Source organism: Microcaecilia unicolor, chromosome 6 (assembly GCF_901765095.1).
Source record: "Microcaecilia unicolor chromosome 6, aMicUni1.1, whole genome shotgun sequence".
Classification (NCBI taxonomy): domain Eukaryota; kingdom Metazoa; phylum Chordata; class Amphibia; order Gymnophiona; family Siphonopidae; genus Microcaecilia; species Microcaecilia unicolor.
The window spans coordinates 113,940,542-113,965,450 of NC_044036.1; the positions used below are offsets into that span (position 1 = coordinate 113,940,542).

The 24,909-nt window shown below is 44.7% G+C and overlaps 1 protein-coding gene across 1 annotated transcript in view; it reads right to left on the reverse strand.

Annotated features, from left to right (window-relative positions):
• LOC115472974 (RAB6-interacting golgin-like) overlaps window positions 1-24,909 on the reverse strand; it is a 59,569-nt gene that overhangs the window by 19,624 nt on the left and 15,036 nt on the right. Inside the window, exons 2-4 of the mRNA XM_030207535.1 lie at window positions 17,623-17,956; window positions 12,423-12,524; window positions 398-538 (exon numbers count right to left, since the gene is read on the reverse strand). Coding sequence (XP_030063395.1) covers window positions 398-538; window positions 12,423-12,524; window positions 17,623-17,956 — 577 coding nt within the window. The remainder of the gene's footprint in view (window positions 1-397; window positions 539-12,422; window positions 12,525-17,622; window positions 17,957-24,909) is intronic.

A 24,909-nucleotide genomic window follows, 5' to 3' on the forward strand; every position in this document is an offset into this window, starting at 1 on the left:
ACGCTTGGGTGAGGATAGCGTGGAGGGTCACTTGAAATAAGAGACTAGAGAAGGAACTGCTTGCTAGCTGTGTATTTTCAACAGTGCAAATCTCTCCCCCCCCCCCCCCCCCCACAAGACACAGAATGAGAAAAAACAAAGTCTTATTACAACCAGGCCCTAAAGTGCTGTAATAGGTCTCGCTCCTCCCCTTCCATTCCTTATCCCACTCTTTTCATCATTAGTGGAGACAACAGGGGTGAAGAGGTTGGCGAGGTCTCAGCCACTGCGTCTGAGTATTTGTCAAAGCCTGCACTAATCAATTCAGCATTTGAAAGTTTTTTTTTTATAATTCATTAGCAGTGACATGCAATGCCATCCCTGTCAAAACACCATGACATGAAATTTGGGTCCATACTTAGCATAGTTGTAATCCATGCACGCCTGATCAATTCGGTTTCTAAGAATGCCAATATCGGTGGACACCAGATCATCCAAAGCTTGCAGCTCCTTCTGGATACGCTTCAGTTTCACCGTCTCTGCCTGCGTCCTTTTGGAGCTACATATGCCACAAAAAGAATGCAACGCTTTCTTTAGTTTTCATAAAGTTAAAAAGAATTTTATCTGCATATGAAAAATACACCTGAACATTCACCATGACTGGCTTGGACTTTTCTTCATATGTGAAAGCTGAACTCACAATAGCCTAATGCAGAATTTAAGCAAGCGTGAGTGGCTTGACGATCTAGTGAAGTAAAACAATGTGCAAGGATATTCCCAATGGGATTGCACCTCTACAGGAAATAAGCTACCTTTTACAACAAAGTCTAAACTGCAAAATGACTTTTCCCTAAATCAGTAGTTTCCTTTATGTACCTCAGATCTTGTTTTCAACTTGAAAATATAGCTGAATCATCACTAAGGACTGTGTTTACTAAGGTGTGCTACCATTTTTAGAGCGTGCACAAAATTAGCGCGCGCTGTGGAGGCGCCCATAGGGTGCCTACACAGCACACGCTAAAAGCACTAACACGCCTCTAGTGTGGCTTAGTAAACAGGGTCCTATGAGCTAAGCGGAGGGTAACTGTATAAAAGGCACCTAGCAGGAAAGGCACACACATTGCATCTATTCTACTAGGCTGCACATTTGATTGTTATTCTTATTAAAAAAAAAAAAACTCAGGCTAAGTTAGAAGAAGAAAAGGAATCTTTATTTCTCCCTAGCAACAGCTCAAGAAATACTATTGGCTCTTGTCATTGGTAGTTTTACAGAGAGTCTAACAATAGGAAGGAAAGTTTTATTCCTCATACAAAGGTCACAGAAAAGAGAAAGAAAGGAAGGAAGAATGAATGAATGAAAGTAAGATTCTTAGCTATAAAGAATTAGTTTCTACAAGGGGGGGAACAGTACCCCCTCCCCTTGGAAATAGGCTGTGGCAAGGATATGAAACTCTCCTGAAATCCAGAGTGTTTCTTTAGAAGCAGGGTTGCCAGGTGGAAAATTTTTTTCTCGCCCAATCCAGCCCAAAAAACAGCCCAAAACCCGCCCAAACAAACCCCGCCCCTGACACCCCCACCCCCGCGTCATCACCCCCGCCCCCGCCATCATCAACCCCGCCCCCGCCGTCACCGGCCCCGCCTCCCCCGTCACTGGCCCCGCCTCCCCCACCGGCCCCGCCTCCCCCGTCACCGGCCCCGCCTCCCACGTCATTGGCCCCGCCTCCCCGTCATCGGCCCCACCTCCGTCATCGGCCCGCCCAAAACGTCACTAACCCCGCCCAAAAACGTCACTAACCCCGCCCCCCGCGGCCGAAAAAAAGGCAAAAAGCCGCCCAAAAAAACCGCCCAAACGACCCAAAAGCAGCCCAAAAAACCGCAACCCGCCGCGGGCAAAAATTTCCCGCGGCGGGTCGCGGAAAACCGCCCAATTGGGCGGTAAAACCGCCCACCTGGCAACACTGTTTAGAAGATGAGCAGTTACTTATATACGCTTCCCATCACAAAGGACCACCTCATATATCACCCAATCAGCAATCCTGAAAGTACATAGGAGACTGTGATAGGGCCTTAATGTCCTTGCCACACCTTTGCTCAGTAACCAACAGTTGGGATGTCATGACAACGGGGGATCTGGTCAGTTTGTTTGTAACAAGACAGTTGGTTGGGTTGTCATGGCAATGGTCTTTGTCAGTTTGTGGTAAGCCAGAAATTCTTGTCTTGCCATTATCAGTGGAAACTCACAGAAACACAAACAGAAATAAGCAGACCCAAAAGAAAAGGCCAGAAAATTCCAGAACACTATTTTCTAAAGGCAACGCATGCACCTATATGCCTTTATAAAATTACCACAGGAAAGTAGGTTTAAACATTATACTTGCTCTGAAGTAGGTGTAATTACATACGATAAGAGCAGGTGCATATTTTATACAAAATATGTACATACGTGCAACTCCCACCCCCATTCCACCTATTCTCTACATGTACTGCCTCAAAGTAAGTACTGTGTTTGAAAAACTACTTCTGATGCACATAAAAGCACCAGACATGTTTAAAAAGACCCTAGTTGAATGTGTGAAATGCTATTCTAGTAGTCCCCTAGTGGAACAAACTGGACCACAGCTGATGACATTTTTCACATGGATGGTCATATGGACAAGTGGGCTAAACCCTTAATTTTGCAGCTTTTTGGATCTAGTGCATCAAGGCTATGGACAAGTGGACCAAGCTAATGTTTATGTTTATTTAAAATTTATTATACCATTTAATTCAGGTAGACCAAAGTGGTTTACAATACAATTTATTTATTGCATTTGTATCCCACATTTTCCCACCTATTTGCAGGCTCAATGTGGCTTACATGGTTTTGTTAACATAGTTAATCCTGGATGTCAGGTACAGTTATTGTTAGGCAGAAATTGATTAAGGGAATAAAGAGGAGAGGTTTTATTCTTTTCAGTTTCCACATGGAGTAGAACATCTTTTTCGTCGTGTTTTTCACATGGGCATCAAGAGTGAGGTTTCAATCAATGGTGACTCCCAGAATTTTCAAGTTTTGAGAGATAGGCAGAGAACAGTATGGTTTGATTATGGTGGAGAAGTTTTTTTGTGTTATGCTGTGAGGTGAGTACAAGACATTGTGTTTTTTCTGCATTAAGTTTCAACTGGAATGCATCGGCCAGGTATGCATTATTATTACAATAAAAACACAATAATATAAATAAGAACTCTGTAAAGTGGTAGGAAAGACCTATATACATTCATACAGGAATCACTCTCCAAACATAAAGTGCATGAAGTTTATATTAATATACCTGTTCATTTATATCACAATCCACATTAAACATCCTATATAATAAAACGCACCTCCAACATTCTGAAGCTGACTGCATGGCATTCCTGCTCTCTGTATCCATCTCCTGAATTGGCATCACATACTTCCGGGTTCGTCACAAACAGAAGTGACCAACCACACGAGGTTTCTCGGCTTCAGATTGTTGGAGGTGCATTCTATTAGATAGGATTGGCCAGTTCCTTGAAGCACAGCCAGAGCTCAGCGTCCTGCACAGTAACGCTCAGACACCAGAGAGAGAGAAGGGGGGGGGGAGGTATCTCTGTCACACACTCTCTCTCACAGTCAATGTCTTTCTCTCTCTCTCACACACTGTCTCTCACACACTCTATGTCTCACACTATATCACATTCACTCTCTATGTGTCACACAGTCACTCACACACTCTCTTGGTCTCATACACTGTCTCACAGAGAGTCTGTCTCACACACTCTCTCTCTCGCACACACTGTATCTGTGTGAAACACACTCTCTCTCACACTGTCTCACATACGCACTTGCACACACTCTCATTCTCACACACACACTCTCTCTCTCACAGACACACTCAGACACAGACTCACTCTCTCTCTCACACACACACTCGCACATTCATTCTCTCTCTCACAAACAGTCACTCTCACATACACTCTCTCAAACATACACACTCCGAGGAAAACCTTGCTAACGCCCGTTTCATTTGTGTCAAACGGGCATTTTTTACTAGTCTTCAATAACATTTTAAACTGATTAAAATTTTCCTCTTGACGAACATAATTTTGGAAGATGATTCCACAGCCAAGGAGCTAAATTTTAAAAAATGCCTGGAACTTTGAATTTAGCCTAGCTCTTAGTAAAGGTGGGGCTACTAATCTACGATCTTCTAAAGATCTCGGAGCCCATGAAGGAGTATATGAAATAGCTAATGAATTTAAATACCCTGGCTGTAATGTGTAATGTGCCTTATGAATTAAAGTTAGTACTTTAAATTTTATTCTGTACATAACTGGTAACCAGTGGTATTTCAAATAAAGAGGCGTTATATGAACACATTTCTAAGAGTCTAAGGGAGTCTTTTACAAAGGTGCATGCACTAAACACGAGACACACCCATAGGAATATATAGGTAGCTCTAGCATACGCTAAAAACGCTAGCGCACCTTCGTAAAAGGACCTCAAAGTGCAGTATTCTGCAATGTCTGAAGACATCTTATATTAGCACTGGAAATCCCTGCATATATTACACTGCAATAATCCAATTTTGAAACAAATGTAAGAAACATGCAACATCTTCTCACCAAACAAATATTTTATAGATTTGAAGAGTCTCAAAGACATCAAAAACGTTTTTTTGAGTTCAGAAACTTGTCTGTCAAAAAAGATAAAGCGAATGCTACATACCTGTAGAAGGTATTCTCCGAGGACAGCAGGCTGATTGTTCTCACTGATGGGTTGACGTCCTCGGCAGCCCCCTCCATCGGAAAGTTTACTAGCAAAGGCCTTTGCTAGTCCTCGCGCGCCCATGCGCACCGCGCATGCGCGGCCGTCTTCCGCCCGAAACCGGCTCGAGCCGGCCAGTCCAGTATGTAGCAAGACAATACACTTCAAGGGAAGACTCAACTCCAAAGGGGAGGCGGGCGGGTTTGTGAGAACAATCAGCCTGCTGTCCTCGGAGAATACCTTCTACAGGTATGTAGCATTCGCTTTCTCCGAGGACAAGCAGGCTGCTTGTTCTCACTGATGGGGTATCCCTAGCCCCCAGGCTCACTCAAAACAACAACCAAGGTCAACTGGGCCTCGCAACGGCGAGGACATTAATGAGATTGACCTAAAAAATTTACCAACTAACTGAGAGTGCAGCCTGGAACAGAACAAACAGGGCCCTCGGGGGGTGGAGTTGGATCCTAAAGCCCAAACAGGTTCTGAAGAACTGACTGCCCGAACCGACTGTCGCGTCGGGTGTCCTGCTGCAGGCAGTAATGAGATGTGAATGTGTGGACAGATGACCACATCGCAGCTTTGCAAATTTCTTCAATGGAGGCTGACTTCAAGTGGGCTACCGACGCAGCCATGGCTCTAACATTATGAGCCGTGACATGACCCTCAAGAGCCAGCCCCGCCTGGGCGTAAGTGAAGGAAATGCAATCTGCTAGCCAATTGGATATGGTGCGTTTCCCTACAGCCACTCCCCTCCTATTGGGGTCAAAAGAAACAAACAATTGGGCGGACTGTCTGGTGGGCTGTGTCCGCTCCAGGTAGAAGGCCAATGCTCTCTTGCAGTCCAATGTGTGCAGCTGACGTTCAGCAGGGCAGGAATGAGGACGGGGAAAAAATGTTGGCAAGACAATTGACTGGTTCAGATGGAACTCCGACACAACCTTTGGCAGGAACTTAGGGTGAGTGCGGAGGACTACTCTGTTATGATGAAATTTGGTGTACGGGGCCTGGGCTACCAGGGCCTGGGCTACCAGGGCCTGAAGCTCACTGACTCTACGAGCTGAAGTAACTGCCACCAAGAAAATGACCTTCCAGGTCAAGTACTTCAGATGGCAGGAATTCAGTGGCTCAAAAGGAGGTTTCATCAGCTGGGTGAGAACGACATTGAGATCCCATGACACTGTAGGAGGCTTGACAGGGGGCTTTGACAAAAGCAAACCTCTCATGAAGCGAACAACTAAAGGCTGTCCTGAGATCGGCTTACCTTCCACACGGTAATGGTATGCACTGATTGCACTAAGGTGAACCCTTACAGAGTTGGTCTTGAGACCAGACTCAGACAAGTGCAGAAGGTATTCAAGCAGGGTCTGTGTAGGACAAGAGCGAGGATCTAGGGCCTTGCTGTCACACCAGACGGCAAACCTCCTCCAATGGAAGAAGTAACTTCTCTTAGTGGAGTCTTTCCTGGAAGCAAGCAAGATGCGGGAGACACCCTCTGACAGACCCAAAGAGGCAAAGTCTACGCCCTCAACATCCAGGCCGTGAGAGCCAGGGACCGGAGGCTGGGATGCAGAAGAGCCCCTTCGTCCTGCGTGATGAGGGTCGGAAAACACTCCAATCTCCACGGTTCTTCGGAGGATAACTCCAGAAGAAGAGGGAACCAGATCTGACGCGGCCAAAAAGGAGCAATCAGAATCATGGTGCCTTGGTCTTGCTTGAGTTTCAACAAAGTCTTCCCCACCAGAGGAATGGGAGGATAAGCATACAGCAGGCCCTCCCCCCAATCCAGGAGGAAGGCATCCGATGCCAGTCTGCCAACTAACTGAAGCCTGGAACAGAACTGAGGGACTTTGTGGTTCGCTCGAGATGCGAAGAGATCCACCAAGGGGGTGCCCCACGCTTGGAAGATCTGGCGCACCACTCGGGAGTTGAGCGACCATTCGTGAGGTTGCATAATCCTGCTCAGTCTGTCGGCCAGACTGTTGTTTACGCCTGCCAGATATGTGGCTTGGAGCACCATGCCTTGACGGCGAGCCCAGAGCCACATGCTGACGGCTTCCTGACACAGGGTGCGAGATCCGGTGCCCCCCTGCTTGTTGACATAGTACATGGCAACCTGGTTGTCTGTCTGAATTTGGATAATTTGGTGGGACAGCCGATCTCTGAAAGCCTTCAGAGCGTTCCAGATCGCTCGCAACTCCAGAAGATTGATCTGTAGATCGCGTTCTTGGAGGGACCAACTTCCTTGGGTGTGAAGCCCATCGACATGAGCTCCCCATCCCAGGAAAGACGCATCCGTGGTCAGCACTTTTTGCGGCTGAGGAATTTGGAAGGGACGTCCCAGAGTCAAATTGGAGCAAATCGTCCACCAATACAGGGATTTGAGAAAACTCGTGGACAGGTGGATCGCGTCCTCTAGTCCCCCAGCGGCCTGATACCACTGGGAGGCTAGGGTCCATTGAGCAGATCGCATGTGAAGGCGGGCCATGGGAGTCACATGAACTGTGGAGGCCATGTGGCCCAGCAATCTCAACATCTGCCGAGCTGTGATCTGCTGGGACGCACGCACCCGCGAGACGAGGGACAACAAGTTGTTGGCTCTCGCCTCTGGGAGATAGGCGCGAGTCGTCCGAGAATCCAGCAGGGCTCCTATGAATTCGAGTTTCTGCACTGGGAGAAGATGGGACTTTGGGTAATTTATCACAAACCCCAGTAGCTCCAGGAGGCGAATAGTCATCTGCATGGACTGCAGGGCTCCTGCCTCGGATGTGTTCTTCACCAGCCAATCGTCGAGATATGGGAACACGTGCACCCCCAGCCTGCGAAGTGCCGCTGCTACCACAGCTAGGCACTTCGTGAACACCCTGGGAGCAGAGGCGAGCCCAAAGGGTAGCACACAGTACTGGAAGTGGCGTGTGCCCAACTGAAATCGCAGATACTGTCTGTGAGCTGGCAGTATCGGGATGTGTGTGTAGGCATCCTTCAAGTCCAGAGAGCATAGCCAATCGTTTTGCTGAATCATGGGGAGAAGGGTGCCCAGGGAAAGCATCCTGAACTTTTCTTTTACGAGATATTTGTTCAGGGCCCTTAGGTCTAGGATGGGACGCATCCCCCCTGTTTTCTTTTCCACAAGGAAGTACCTGGAATAGAATCCCAGCCCTTCTTGCCCGGATGGCACGGGCTCGACCGCATTGGCGCTGAGAAGGGCGGAGAGTTCCTCTGCAAGTACCTGCTTGTGCTGGAAGCTGTAAGACTGAGCTCCCGGTGGACAATTTGGAGGTTTTGAGGCCAAATTGAGGGTGTATCCTTGCCGGACTATTTGTAGAACCCACTGGTCGGAGGTTAAGAGAGGCCACCTTTGGTGAAAAGCTTTCAACCTCCCCCCGACCGGCAGGTCGCCCGGCACTGACACTTGGATGTCGGCTATGCTCTGCTGGAGCCAGTCAAAAGCTCGCCCCTTGCTTTTGCTGGGGAGCCGCGGGGCCTTGCTGAGGCGCACGCTGCTGACGAGAGCGCGCGCGCTGGGGCTTAGCCTGGGCCGCAGGCTGTCGGGAAGGAGGATTGTACCTACGCTTACCAGAAGCATAGGGACCAATCTTCCTTCCCCCGAAAAATCTTCTACCTGTAGAGGTAGAGGCTGAAGGCTGCCGGCGGGAGAACTTGTCGAATGCGGTGTCCCGCTGGTGGAGAGACTCTACCACCTGCTCGACTTTTTCTCCAAAAATGTTGTCCGCACGGCAAGGCGAGTCCGCAATCCGCTGCTGGAGTCTATTCTCCAGGTCGGCGGCACGCAGCCATGAGAGCCTGCGCATCACCACACCTTGAGCAGCGGCCCTGGACGCAACATCAAAAGTGTCATAAACTCCTCTGGCCAGGAATTTTCTGCACGCCTTCAGCTGCCTGACCACCTCCTGAAAAGGCTTGGCTTGCTCAGGGGGAAGAGTATCAACCAAGCCCGCCAACTGCCGCACATTGTTCCGCATGTGTATGCTCGTGTAGAGCTGGTAAGACTGGATCTTGGCCACGAGCATAGAAGAATGGTAGGCCTTCCTCCCAAAGGAGTCTAAGGTTCTAGGGTCTTTGCCCGGGGGCGCCGAAGCATGCTCCCTAGAACTCTTAGCCTTCTTTAGGGCCAAATCCACAACTCCAGAGTCATGAGGCAACTGGGTGCGCATCAGCTCTGGGTCCCGATGGATCCGGTACTGGGACTCGATCTTCTTGGGAATGTGGGGATTACTTAGTGGCTTGGTCCAGTTCGCAAGCAATGTCTTTTTCAGGACATGGTGCAAGGGAACAGTGGACGCTTCCTTAGGTGGAGAAGGATAGTCCAGGAGCTCAAACATTTCAGCCCTGGGCTCGTCCTCCACAACCACCGGGAAGGGGATGGCCGTAGACATCTCCCGGACAAAGGAAGCAAAAGACAGACTCTCGGGAGGAGAAAGCTGTCTTTCAGGAGAGGGAGTAGGATCAGAAGGAAGACCCTCAGACTCCTCGTCAGAGAAATATCTGGGGTCCTCCTCTTCCTCCCACGAGGCCTCACCCTCGGTGTCAGACACAAGTTCACGGACCTGTGTCTGCAACCTCGCCCTGCTCGACTCGGTGGAACCCCGTCCACGGTGGGGGCGTCGAGAGGTAGACTCCCTCGCCCGCATCGGCGAAGCTCCCTCCGCCGACGTAGTCGGGGAGCCTTCCTGGGAGGTGGCCGCGGTCGGCACCGCACGCGGTACCGACGTCGGGAACCTCAACCTGGGCGATGGGCCAGCCGGCACCACGCTCGACGGTACCGGAGGCGCAAGCACCGCCGGTACCGGAGGGGTAGGGCGCAACAGCTCTCCCAGAATCTCTGGGAGAACGGCCCGGAGGCTCTCGTTTAGAGCGGCTGCAGAGAAAGGCTGAGAGGTCGATGCAGGCGTCGACGCCAGAACCTGTTCCGGGCGAGGAGGCTGTTCCGGGCTGTCCAGAGTGGAGCGCATCGACACCTCCTGAACAGAGGGTGAGCGGTCCTCTCGGTGCCGATGCCTGCTGGGTGCCGAATCCCTCGGAGACCCAGAGCTCTCGGTGCCGACGCGGGGAGGAGACCGGTGTCGATGCTTCTTCGACTTCTTCCGAAGCATGTCACCGGAGCTCCCCGGCACCGACAAGGAGGACGTAGAATCCATCCGTCGCTTCCTCGGGGCCGAGACCGAAGAGGGTCGATCCCGTGGGGGCTGTACCGCAGGAGCCCTCAGGGTAGGAGGAGACCCACCTGAAGGCTCACCGCCACCAGCAGGGGAATGGACAGCCCTCACCTGCACTCCTGACGATGCACCTCCGTCCGACGACATCAGCAGACGAAGTCTCGGTACCACCGACGTCGATACAGTCGCCCGATGCCTCGGCGCCGATGCAGAGGTCCGATGCCTCGATGCAGTCGATGGAGCGGCAGCCAAGGAAGATGGTCCGGACGCTGACGACGTCGATGCACTCGATGCCTCCGGTGCCGATGCCGACGAAGAGCCCGAGAAAAAAACGTTCCACTGGGCTAATCTCGCTACCTGAGTCCGCCTTTGTAACAGGGAACACAGACTGCAGTTCTGAGGGCGGTGCTGGGCCCCTAGACACTGAAGACACGCAAAGTGCCTATCAGTGAGCGAGATTACCCGGGCGCACTGGGTGCACTTCTTGAAGCCGCTGGAAGGCTTCGATGTCATGGGCGGAAAAATCACGCCGGCGAAATCAAAAACCGAAATGGCGAAAATTGAAGCACCAAAATTTAGAGGGAGAAAAATCTCGACCGAGGCCAAAAGAGGCCTACCCCGACAACGAAAGAAAACTTACGGGGCAAAAACTAAGAAATACGGGAAGGGCAGAAAACCCGAAAGGGTCTTCCGGAATACTACCGGAGCGCTTCCCGAACTTTTCTCAAGGAAAAAAAGGACAAAAACACGTCGAAAAGGACGCGCGAGGTCGACTCTCTGGGGCACGAACGGCGTAACACGACCGTACCGAGTGCGGACGAAAGAAGACTGGCCGGCTCGAGCCGGTTTCGGGCGGGAAGACGGCCGCGCATGCGCGGTGCGCATGGGCGCGCGAGGACTAGCAAAGGCCTTTGCTAGTAAACTTTCCGATGGAGGGGGCTGCCGAGGACGTCAACCCATCAGTGAGAACAAGCAGCCTGCTTGTCCTCGGAGAACTGAGATTCCACTGGAATTCCCAGAAAGCTAAATGACTACTATTGGAATCAGTATGCCCCATAAAATTGGGGTAACATTAGGTACCTCACTTTTACCAGTAATCCAACAGGTACGAGTTTGATTAATATTCAAAACTAAATTGATGTTCTTGTAACCAATTGGTACTGCTAGTAAACAATTCTGGATGGATATTAAATCAGGATTCAACAGAACAATTTTTGCAATTATTAATATATCAACATAACAATAAAGTTTTAACACCAAATTCTTGTATAATGGTAAGTAATGGAGCAGTAAAAATATTAAAAAGTATTGGTGACAGTGAGGAGCCCTGTGGGACTCCATTATTCAAATGAAATTATTTAGAACATGACTGTCCTATCAAAACAGAATAAGTTCTATATTTTAAAAATGAAGCAAACCAAGCTAACTGCAATGTTTGTAATAATAAATCATGTCAACAAGATCGAATGCCGAAGACATATCTAAAAAAAAAAAAATTGTGAATGCAACAGATCCCTGGTCCAAAATTTCATGAGTTCAATGAATTTAGCAGATTTTTGCATGTGATTGAACGGGCTATCCCCACTCTCCACATGGACAACTGGGTCTACTACCCAGGTGTGAAAAATGGATTAGACCACTTGTCCATAAGACCATCCAAATATCAGCTATCAAATTATGAAGTCTACTGCAGGGACTGGAACTCTATTCCTCTACTCTCTCTTCTGAGTAAGGGCATCACCAACAAGACATCACAAGTCTCTAAGGATCTTGGAAACAAAATGGCCTCCCTCCCATTCCCAGTTCGTTTCCCCTTAAAACACTGCATGTTTTGTCACCGAGGCACCAAACTATGCAAAACCTCAGAGGACAAGGACTCTAACTTTTATGCTTTATAGTTAATTGGAGCTCCTTTTTCAAATAGTGACAACACTGTTAGGCATTAACATGCTATCAGCGCTCCTCTGTTAGAGTTCCAAAATGCTCGAGAAAAAACAAAACAAAACATGAATGCATCCAAGCATAAACTGCTGGAAAACAAAATAGGGTGGTGACATATAGCTTGTCAACTTTGTGAATATGGACAAAATGCCATGTGTATTTGATTTGCCTGGCTCCAGAACAAAAGCTAGTGCTGGGTGGAGCCCAGATTGTACCCTGGGCTCCACCTCCATCCCATCCCTATGTCGTACTGCTGATCAGGAAGCAGACCCCCTATACTGGTAAGTACACTCCCCAAGCAAGTAAGTCAGCCTTAGCTACACCAATGTAGGCAAGAAACTAAATTTATCTGAAGTTCACAATAATTAATTATTATTATGACATTTGTATCCCACATTACTTGGCGTGGTCCACACTGCTCGGCAAATGTAGATTTTATATATTGCCATTTGGTGAAAGCAGCACTAACACAGGGAGGAGGCTAACTGCCATGCATGAAAAGCCCAAGCGCTGTATTGCTGTACTTAATGTGTGCCACAGGAAATGCTTAGCATTCTTACCGCTCTGCTATAGCTTTGGATAGAAGAGCTTTTTTGCGTTTATTCTTCTCTTCCATCAGCCGTTGCTCAAGTTGGAGTTGATCCAAACGTGATTTTTCTTTCCTGTTAGAAACATAGAAACATGACGGCAGATAAAACCATATGACCCATCCAGTCTGCCCATCCTCTGTAATCCCTAATTGTTCCTGCTCCTAAGCAATCCCACATGCTTATCCCATGCCTTTTTAAATTTTGGAACAGTCCTCGACTCCACCACCTCCACCACCCTTTCTGTGAAATAATACTTCCTTAGGTTACTCCTAAGCCTAAGGAAGCATTATTTCACTAAATAATTAGTGTACTTAGTCTATTTTTCAAAAGTACCTTTCTTAAAATGCTACACAAAAATTCTAACACGGTAGTAATGTGATGCGAAGGGACAGCTAGAGAAGTCGAGAAATACACGGGAATGACCTTATCACCCCATAACACACTACAGAATGATTATTGCCTGCTAACCCAGTTACAGAAAATTCAGAGGTCCTTTTGCAAAGGCGTGCTGAAAAATGGCCTGCGGTAGACGCGTGTTTTGGGTGCACGCAGGATCATTTTTCAGCGCACCTGTAAAAAATGCCTTTTTTAAAATTTTTGACGAAAAAGGACATGTGGCAAAATGAAAATTGCCGTACATCCTTTTGGGTCTGAGACCTTACCATCAGCCATTGACCTAGCGGTAAGGTCTCATGTGGTAACCGGGTGGTAATGGTCTATGCGTGTAAAATGCCGATTACTGCCTGCGTGTCAGAAAATAAAAATATTTTCCGACGCACGTCAAAAATGAAATTACCGCAAGGGCCATGTGGTAGCTGGGCGGTAGCTCAAAATTGTTACGCGGCTTAGTAAAAGGGCCCCTCAAAAACTCAAAGTTGCTAACACACACACACAAATCAAATAGTGGAATAAAGATAAAAAGGCTCCATTGAATCACATAGAAAAACATGGATTATTCTTCATGCTACAGTTTTTCAGAAAGATCCGTTTCATGAGTCACATTACACAGAAGCACTATCACCTCCTTTTTCCTATTGGCCATTTCTCTGCCAAAGCACCCAAGCATCCTTCTGGCTTTGACCATCACCCTTCCTACCTGTTTGGCCACCTTAATTAAGGTGATCAGAAACGATCACCCCCAAGACCAGCTTTTCTTTTGAGCACAAATGGTACTGCTCCCTTGGGTTTCCGTAGTCTTACCCTACATATCTGTTATGTAGGGTAAGACTACAGAAACCCATAATTCAGTGAGTTTAAGATCTTCCTCCAAATATTTGTTGGACACTCCTACTGTACCTGAAATAAGGTTAGAGGAATATTGTAAGAGTTATGGGTCCAACACAGTGGAAATGCTTGCCTGTATCTTTAAGATCGGTTCAGGACGTTGCCCTTTTTAAGAAAGAACTTAAGACACCATTATTTCGACAAGCTTTTAATCAGTAATGTTTAGTAACTCCTATTTATTTTGGAGGGTTATTGCTTGATATTTATCTAAGGTTGATTTTGTTTACTTTTATATCAGAAGTATGTTTTATTGCATTGTCTATGTTTTTCTTTTCAACTATGTACGTTGCTATTGCAAGCCATCAAGAACTTTCTGGATTGTGCAGGGTAGTGAATAATGCAAATAAAATACAGAGAGAAAATGGTTCATGAACTGAGCCTTTAGAGTATTATTATTCACAAAAAATCAGAGTGGAAAACAGAAAGGCAGACCAGATCTCGATTACATTACTGTAACACTGTCTACATAGGAAGCTCCAAGAACATCACCCATAAGCTTCAAGCTGTCCAAAATATGTCTGTCCACCTTTTAACAAGCCTATGATTGAAAGATACGCTATCTCTCTCTAGTTCTTTAAGAGCTGCACTGGTTTTCACTTAGCTTCAGAATGTATTTAAAGCTGTTGATTTTGGGGCCAGGCTGCTTGAATAATCACTTATGTACTATGAGAATTTCAAACAGTATGTTGCTACATTTTCCCTCTTTGAATAATGTCACATTGGAAGAATACTCAGGAAAGCTATTTCTTATACTAGTCCTCAGCATGGAAATTACTTCCGATTGTGCTCTGCCTGCTGAAATATTACTGTTCATGCACAGCCCATGTATCATATTTCCTCATCGATTCTAAAAAAATAAAACAAAAAACCTGAAGTGTTATGGTAGCCGTGTTAGTCCACTTTTAAAGACAATAAATAGAAATAAATCAAAACATAGACAAGAAAATAAGATGATACCTTTTTATTGGACTAACTTAATACATTTTTTGATTAGCTTTCAAAGGTACCCCGAAGAAGGGTTACCTTCGAAAGCTAATCAAAAATTTTATTAAGTTAGTCCAATAAAAATGGTATCATCTTATTTTCTTTTCTATGGGCACTGTTTACTAAGCCGCGCTATAGGCTTGCAAACATTTTAGTGCACCCTAATGCTAGGTACCCATAGGAATATAATGGGTGTCTCTATCGTTAGCGTGCGCTAAAAATTTAGCATAGATACAGCGTGGCTTAGTAAACAGTGACCTACATTTTTATTTATTTCTATTTATTACTAAAATGTTCTATTCAATGTGGAAACAAACAAATAAAATGGTCTTAAGCCACGCAGATTACTGCAACGGAATCTATGCGGGATGTAAAGAAAAACTCGCAAAAGAACTCCAAACCGCTCAAAACACAGCTGCCAGACTGATATTTGGTAAAACACGCTTCGAAAGTGCTAAACCCCTCCGAAAAAAGCTGCACTGGCGCCTAATTAAAGAACGGATCATCTTCAAAATCTGCACCTTGGTTCACAAAATTATCTACGGTGTAGTCCCAGGATACATGACAGACCTCATAGATCTACCAACCAGAAACAGAATTGGATCATCACGATCATATCTAAAGTTACATTACCCAAATTACAAAGGACTTAAATACAAAACAACTTACGCATCCAGCTATATAAGCGCACAACTATGGAATGGACTCCCAAAAGCTGTGAAAATAATCCATGACCATCTAAACTTCAGGAAATCACTAAAAACCAACCTCTTCAAAAAGGCTTACCCCTCCGATCCAACGTAAATCCCCACACCCAGCATAACCAATAATCGTACTGGACAATACACAATCTTCACTCCCTTCGACCCTCATGCTGCCTGACACACAACTACCTCATTCGACCACAACACAACCTTGTATTTGTTATCAACCGACTGGCGAACACCTTTACGGTATTATGTAAGCTCTGAAAATAGGTGGGAAAATGTGGGGACAAATGTAACAAATAAATAAATAAAAACCTAAAAAGTAAGGGTCAATGAGGAAATATGGTACATGGGCTGTGCCAGCAATACCTTCCAAAAATCCAACATTTCTTTAAGGCTTATTAAAGTGAAAGTGTGGCATGTGGTATTTTTGAGTTTAAATACTGAATTTTGATACGACTGTTTGTTCCCTATTACTGCTCAGGAATAGAACAAGGCATGGCATTTTCAACAGATCTGAGTTCAACTGAATTATTGTTATACTGGTTCTGTTGCTTCTGATTTACGTTTATCATCCTTTTTTAGTTCTTATTTACTTCTTTATTACATTTATAAGCCGCCTATCCAAACATCTAAGCGAGGTACAATAAAACATTCATAAAAAAACAATACACAATTATTTTATGCTCATTCTATTTAACCTGTACTTTTTTACGTATTGTGACTCATTCTAAGCTGAGAAGCTGCTAAAGACTAAATAAATATTTATACAGAAGCATACAAAGGGAATAACATATGAAGACAAACACTACATTCTTCATCTAAAATCTCTCTGCAGGCCTTAAGTTTATTGTCATTCATCTTAAAAAGATTTCATTTTTAATGGCATTCTAAAATGACACTTCAGCAGTATGATTAATAGTCGGCTATGATAAAATGCACTCTTGAGTGCACTGTTTCAATGAATTGGGCTAATATTTCAAGGAAACACAGTTTCCATTTCCCTCAGAGCCATATATGTTGTCACTAAGGGCTTGGAATTCCTCAATGAGTTTCATCTCTCATGTAGAGAAGAAAAACAGGAGTGAAAAAACACTGCATCGATTTTCTTGAAAGGTAATAGAAAACATCCATTAACTTTTATGAGATCTTTCCCAATTTCCAATCTCCCAGAATACACAGGACAAGAGTATGCAAGACTGTAGAACATTCAATAACCATTACATTACAAACTGCGAAATCTCTCACAATTTTAAGTAGGAGTAGGCAATTAACGTGTTAATAGCTTTTTAATGCAGGCTGACCCTAACGCCGCAAAGGAAGTTGGGGAAGTCTCACAGTTTCAAGTACCATGAGCACTCTCCAACTTCCTGTATAACATGCCTGCACAGCGCAGCTCAAGTATCTGCAAAGCCCAGATGTGCAGGTGAAGAAGCCCAGCTGTGTAGGGGAAGAAAAAAAAAATTGGGGGGCATGAGAGAATCTAGGGGGTCCTTTTACTAAGGTGTGCTGAAAAATGGCCTGTGCTAGTGTAGGCGCATGTTTTGGACAGCTGCAGATCCATTTTTTCAGCGCACCTGCAAAAAAGGCCTGGGGGTTTTTTTTGCCGAAAATGGACGTGTGGCAAAATAAAAATTGATGCGAGTCCATTTTGGGTCTGAGACCTTATCGCCACCCATTTACTTAGTGGTAAGGTCTCACGTTAACCGGGCAGTAATCATCAGCGCACATACAATGCAGATTACCGCCCGGTTAGCGCCGCGTGCCGGAAAATAAAAATATTTTCCAGCGTGCGTACAAAATGAAATTACCACTCGGGCCACGCGGTAGTTCAAAATTGACACGCGTTGGGCATGCATAGGCACCTTTGCAGCTTTGTAAAAGGACCCTTTGGTGAAGACTGGGGAGAGGCGCTTGAGAGAATCTGGGTGAAGACTGGTGAAGGGGGTATGAGAGAAAGAAACAAAGACGGTGAAAGAGATAGAGAGATGATTGTGTTCAATAAGAGATAATCAGTAGGAAAGGACAAGAGAAATGCCCAAAATGCATGCCATGATTAATCGCGCATTTAATCGTAATTAAAAATTTTAAATTGTTGCCCACCCCTAATTTTAAGGACAAATAATAAACTCAAATCACTTCTGCCAATATACAGAAGTACTAAATGAACCCCTTAATTTAATAGACTTACTAACAATTCCACTTCCTTTTTCTGCTGTAACAGTTCCTGCTCTGTAGACAGTCCTAGGGGATCTTCTTGAAGTACGTTTTGGCTATCCCTTGGAGTCTCCAGGCCCTGCTCTTTTTCCTGCCCTCCTGGATTATGCTCTCTCGGTGGGGCAAGGGCTGGCTGCGGAGCAGGCATGGCTCTGGGTTTAGAGAGCTGTTGTTCCAATGGCAGCGAGGCAGCTCCATTCTGCTGACTCTTCCTCTTGACCTCCTGCTGAACAGCCTTTTCTCGTTGTAACTGCTGGCGACTCTTCTTTATAGAAGGAGGTTGCTGTGATCGTTCCGACACTTCCAATGGATCTGTATATATTTAAAGAAGAAAAGAAAGGAAAATTTATCCATGTCCCAAAAAATCCACCATCAGTTCTAAACCACTATATTGGGGCCATGTAGAAATGTTGTAGTAAAAAGTACCCTTGCTCGATTCGCTGAAATATCAACTTACAGTGGTGGAAATAAGTATTTGATCCCTTGCTGATTTTGTAAGTTTGCCCACTGACAAAGACATGAGCAGCCCATAATTGAAGGGTAGGTTATTGGTAACAGTGAGAGATAGCACATCACAAATTAAATCCGGAAAATCACATTGTGGAAAGTATATGAATTTATTTGCATTCTGCAGAGGGAAATAAGTATTTAATCCCTCTGGCAAACAAGACCTAATACTTGGTGGCAAAACCCTTGTTGGCAAGCACAGCGGTCAGACGTCTTCTGTAGTTGATGATGAGGTTTGCACACATGTCAGGAGGAATTTTGGTCCACTCCTCTTTGCAGATCATCTCTAAATCATTAAGAGTTCTGGGCTGTCGCTTGGCAACTCGCAGCTTCAGCTCCCTCCATAAGTTTTCAATGGGATTAAGGTCTGGTGACTGGCTAGGCCACTCCATGACCCTAATGTGCTTCTTCCTGAGCCACTCCTTTGTTGCCTTGGCTGTATGTTTTGGGTCATTGTCGTGCTGGAAGACCCAGCCACGACCCATTTTTAAGGCCCTGGCGGAGGGAAGGAGGTTGTCACTCAGAATTGTACGGTACATGGCCCCATCCATTCTCCCATTGATGCGGTGAAGTAGTCCTGTGCCCTTAGCAGAGAAACACCCCCAAAACATAACATTTCCACCTCCATGCTTGACAGTGGGGACGGTGTTCTTTGGGTCATAGGCAGCATTTCTCTTCCTCCAAACACGGCGAGTTGAGTTCATGCCAAAGAGCTCAATTTTGGTCTCATCTGACCACAGCACCTTCTCCCAATCACTCTCGGCATCATCCAGGTGTTCACTGGCAAACTTCAGACGGGCCGTCACATGTGCCTTCCGGAGCAGGGGGACCTTGCGGGCACTGCAGGATTGCAATCCGTTATGTCGTAATGTGTTACCAATGGTTTTCGTGGTGACAGTGGTCCCAGCTGCCTTGAGATCATTGACAAGTTCCCCCCTTGTAGTTGTAGGCTGATTTCTAACCTTCCTCATGATCAAGGATACCCCACGAGGTGAGATTTTGCGTGGAGCCCCAGATCTTTGTCGATTGACAGTCATTTTGTACTTCTTCCATTTTCTTACTATGGCACCAACAGTTGTCTCCTTCTCGCCCAGCGTCTTACTGATGGTTTTGTAGCCCATTCCAGCCTTGTGCAGGTGTATGATCTTGTCCCTGACATCCTTAGACAGCTCCTTGCTCTTGGCCATTTTGTAGAGGTTAGAGTCTGACTGATTCACTGAGTCTGTGGACAGGTGTCTTTCATACAGGTGACCATTGCCGACAGCTGTCTGTCATGCAGGTAACGAGTTGATTTGGAGCATCTACCTGGTCTGTAGGGGCCAGATCTCTTACTGGTTGGTGGGGGATCAAATACTTATTTCCCTCTGCAGAATGCAAATAAATTCATATACTTTCCACAATGTGATTTTCCGGATTTAATTTGTGATGTGCTATCTCTCACTGTTACCAATAACCTACCCTTCAATTATGGGCTGCTCATGTCTTTGTCAGTGGGCAAACTTACAAAATCAGCAAGGGATCAAATACTTATTTCCACCACTGTACCTGTTTTCTCATCTTTATTATCTTCACTTGTGGCCTTAACTCTTGGTATTTGTTATTTGTTCCAGTATATTTCTTAGACATTTATATATATATCCCTCATTTTAAAACCTTCTTCCCAGCGTTCACTCTTCAGATATTTATTTACTTAACAAACTTACTAATAATCCAAAGACATTACGCAATAAGAAACACACGCAAAATCATCAATATTCCAGCTCAACACCATTCAAATTTCCCAATTAACTCATTGAAGAGCACACAGAACCCTACTCTTTACTGTCTTACAAACAAGAAAGAATACCTAGCCTTATCTGTATGGATAAGAATTCATTGTGAAAACAGATCATAATCCATTGAGTGGGTTATCGAGAATCTCAGGAGAGAGTGGACAGCTACTTTCCTGGAGTTTGGCCCTCCCAGGGTATAATTTCACCAATCATCATAGGAAGGACAGTGACCATAATAATGTAGGACTCTAAGTGGGGGTGAGAATGGATTTGATATACTGCCTTTCTGTGGTTACAAACAAACCGGTTTATATATTATACACAGGTATTTTTTCGAAGAAGTATGTTTTAAGAGAGGCTTTGAATTTCTGATATGAAGTTTCCAGACACAAGGATGGGAAAAGCTTGTTCCATAACATAGGGCCAGCGACACTAAAGACAGAGTTTCAAAAAGTATCCAGGAAAACGTGATAGAACGTCTAGTCCCTTTGTTTACTAAGCCACGCTAGCAGCTGCTGAACGGCAATGCGGACACAGCCCATTCAAAGCGCAGCTTAGTAAACAGGGGGTAAATGTTATGTTGAGAGAAATGGAGGCTGCATGATGGGGAATAGGGGATCAGAAGACAGGGTAATAAAAGCCGCCTTGAGTAGTGAATTCTATGTACTAGTATCAGTATTTCTCAACTATAAGAAATTTAATGGGTAACCAATGCCACGCTCTCATAAGTGGGGGTAATGTGGTTAAATTTTTTTGTGCCAGTGCTTAATTTAACTGTATAATTTTGCACCAGTTGTAGGTGCCTAATTTCTCTCACACAAAAAACTTTGAACAAGTTGTTGCATTAACACAGGTATGTAATTACTAAAGAATGTACGAGAATTCTAAGTGCCTTTACTTCAAGCAAATTTTGAATACAACAAATCTGGTGTAATTTAGAGAAGCACTTCCTAATGACAGAGGAAATATGTAGGCAAAAGTTCAAGACAGAATCTATAATTACACCCAAACTTTTCGTGGATTCACCAATGGGGATTCTGGTACCTGCAATGTTGATGGATTCCAGAGATGTCTTGTTCCATCCTCTGAAAATAATAGGGCCTTTGCTTTACTTAAGTTTAACTGTAATTAGATCTCAACAAATTAAGCAATGACAATCAGTTTTGAATTGAGTGCTACAAAATCCTGTGGTTACAAGCGTCCTCAGTTGCCGAGAGAGAGAGAGAGATATAAATATTTCTAGATCAGTGTTTCCCAAGTCTGGTCCTGGAGTATCCTCTTGCCAGTCAGGTTTTCAGGATATCAGTGATGGAGAGAGAGAGAGGGAGAGAGAAATATATCTAGACAGATACAGAGAAAGAGAAATATCTAGATGGGACAGATATCTAGATACAGAGATATACCTAGATCAGTGTTTCCCAAGTCCAGTTGAGTACCCCTTGCCAGTCAGGTTTTCAGGATATCCACAATGAATATGCATGAGAGAGAGAGAGAAATATATCGAGAGAGAGAGAGAGAGAGAGAGAGAGAAATATACAGACGGAGAGGGAGAGAGAGAGCGATATCTACAGACAGAGATATATCTAGATCAGTGTTTCCCCAAGTCTGGTCCTGGGGTACCCCTTGCCAGTAAGGTTTTCAGGATATCCACAATGAATATGCATGAAAGAGATTTGCATATAATGGAGACAGTGTATGCAAATCATTCAAATTCATTGGGGATATCCAGCAAACCTGACTGGCAAGGGGTATTCTAGGACTGAACTTGGGAAATACTGATCTAGATAGAGAAATATCTAAACAGAGAGATATCTAAACAGAGAGATAGAGATATGCAGACATCTAGAGCGGGAGATAGAGACAGCAAGAGATATCTAGAAAGAAAGATGGATATCTCGATATCTAGGATAGCATTTCTCTCTCTCTCTCTCTCTATATATATATATATCTATATACACATACAACAATATTTTGGGTAATGTTAGATTACATGTTTTATGTTTTGATGAATAAAGAATGGTATTTGTTGCAAATATAATTACAGAGTAATATAATTTGTATTATGCCATTTTAATGCCTAGGGCAGGCAGGCATGCTCTACTTTCCTGAAGATGGTTAGAAGTGAAGCACTATTCAACCTCACTACTTCAGCAAACTCTCACTGATATTAAGGGCATCATATGCTAACCCATGAAAATGTTTGCAACTTAGTACCAATTTTTGCTAAATTTAGCTATGGAAGGCAAATGAGTTCATGGCTCATATGTATCCCATAGCTAAATTTTGCCAGAAAATTGTTGCCATTGCTGGGAACACTACACACCCACATTAGCAACAGTGAGGGCCTTCCACTCTGTGGTCTGGTACTGCCACTAGGAACTGGGTAGCCATTTTGGTAGAGGGAGACACCAGGACAGTTCCAGGAAATTGGTTAGCGTATCTGGGTTTAAAAAGGGTTGGACAAGTTCCTAGAGGAAAAGCCCATAGTCTGCTACTGAGATAGACATGGGGAAGCCACTGCTTGCCCTGGGATTGGTAGCATGGAATGTTGCTTCTGTTTAGGTTTCTGCCAGGTACTTGTACCTGGATTGGTCACTGTTGGAAGCAGGATACTGAGCTAGATGGACCATTGGTCTGACCCAGTATTGCTGTTCTTACTGGGTAAGAAGGAGGAGGGATATGTAGCAGGGTCCGGCCTTAGTGCTTGATATAAGGGGTAGGGCCTAAAGGGGAAGGGCTTGTACATTTTAGCCCCCTGTTTGAGCTGGGAAGAAGGGGCTGCAAGAGGGCACTGGCACGGAAAGCATGAGATATGGGCCATGAGGGTTCTTTAAAGCAGACATCATTCTGTGAAAAGCCTTTTTCGGAGCAGCTCTGAAAAATATAACTATGTCTCCAGAGATCTACTTATTCTCTTTGCAAAAGCGAGCTGACAAATCCTTTTTGGTGCACCTGTCTTCATGATTTTTGACATTAAATGAGCTGCTTTGCAAGATTCTGTTTTGCAACAGCTGATTAATGACAACTTTAACTAAAACTTCTGTACAAAGTGGACTTTGCGCAAAAGTTTACTTTTGCATAGCGACTTCTCAAAATGTACTTTACATGAAAAATCAAGCAAAACACCTGGAAACTCACAAAAATGCCAGATTTGAGGTGTTTTAGCTCCATTTTTCACATGAAACACACTTTTGAAAAAAAAAAAAGTCCCTTTGCATTTTAGTGTTTGAGGCCAAAGGTGAAGCCACAAGTAAAAAGAGAATGCATTCACCTCAAATATTGTGTTCAATTCTGGTCACTGCATCTCAAGAAAGATATAGTGGAATTAGAAAAGGTACAGAGAAGGGCGACAAACATGATAAAGGGGATGGGACGACTTCCCTATGAGGAAAGGCTGAAGCGTCTATGGCTCTTCAGATTGGAGAAAAGACGGGTGGGCGGAGATATGATAGAGGTCTATAAAATAATGTGTGGAGCGGAACAGGTAGAAGTGAATCATTTGTTTACTCTTTCCAAAAATACTAGGACTAGGGTGCATACAATGAAGCTACAAAGTAGTAAATTTAATACAAATTGGAGAAACAACGTGTAATTAAACTCTGGAATTTGTTGCCAGAGACTATGGTAAAGGCGGTTAGCTTAGTGGGGTTTAAAAAAAAAGGTCTGGACAGGTTCCTGAAGAAAAGGTCCATAGACCATTATTAAATTGACTTGGGGAAAATCCACTGCTTATTTCTGGGAGAACTGTAAACTTTTAAGTGGCGTTTTACTACTATCACAAGTTAATACTCAATACCAAATAGCAGAATATTAAACAAGCATCGAGTGCTTTCAAGCCACTTTAGATTTGACCCAATCATAGAGGTCTATATCTGTCTCGTGATGGTTATAATCATTGACTATTCCCCCTTCCTATCTCACATATATTTTTTCTTCTTTTTCCTATTCTTGTTCAATTTTACTTAATCTTTTCTTATTTCTTTTTGCTCTTGTTTCTGTGGCTGCTTACTCACCCACCAAACAATGACAAACTCGTTAATATATGTTTTGATGTCCGACGGCTTTAGAAATTCTAACAGCTGTGCATAGTGTGGTATTGGAAACACAGTAGTTTAAATATCCACTTATCTGCTTATCCAGGTGCGTAATTTGCCCCGACAGGTGCCTGTTTCGCACAATGTGGCTTTATCAAGGGTAGATGCACTCAGGATCTGTAACAGCAAATACAACTCCGTTAATCTGCTACTTATTGCCGTATACAAACTCAAATGTACTCTATGGTGTCATGGTTCACCTCCACACAGCCTCCACGTCTGCTCTTCAGCTATAGAATATGGATACAACTCCTTCTTTATAGGAAATTCAAATGCTGATCATATCCGGTGTTGAAGTTCCGGTATACCCATACCGGAAAATCACGAAGTCTCACATAAAACAGCACCAATGGATATGTGTTCACACCCTTTGGTTCCAAGGTCTCCAGATGATAGATCCAAAAGGTCTCCTGCTGGAGCAGTTTACGGTTCCGATCTCCGCTTCTACGGGCAGTGCATCCAAATCTATCACCATGCATTTAAGAGTATGTACAGAATGACTGTACTTAACACAATGCTTCACCAATGGTGCTCCTAGATTCTTCCCTATTATTCTGGAGTGATGTTCTGTCATTCTTGCATTTAAGGATCTACTGGATTTTCCTATGTATACTTTTCCACAGGGACAAATAATATAGTACACCACATATGGAGTGCAGCAGGTGGTATTGTGTCTCAGTTGATATACTTTGTCATTGTGTTTAAAGTTATCTGTTACAATTGTTAACTCACAAGTTTTGCATCTTGGTTTATTGCATTTCCTGTGACCTCTGGATACAGATGTGTCTCGAGAGTCACGCCCTGGTAATTCTGCCGGGCTGAGAATCTCCTTTAAATTTCTGTCACGTGAGAATGCAGTGCGCAGTCGATAGTGTGTGAACAGTGGATGGGC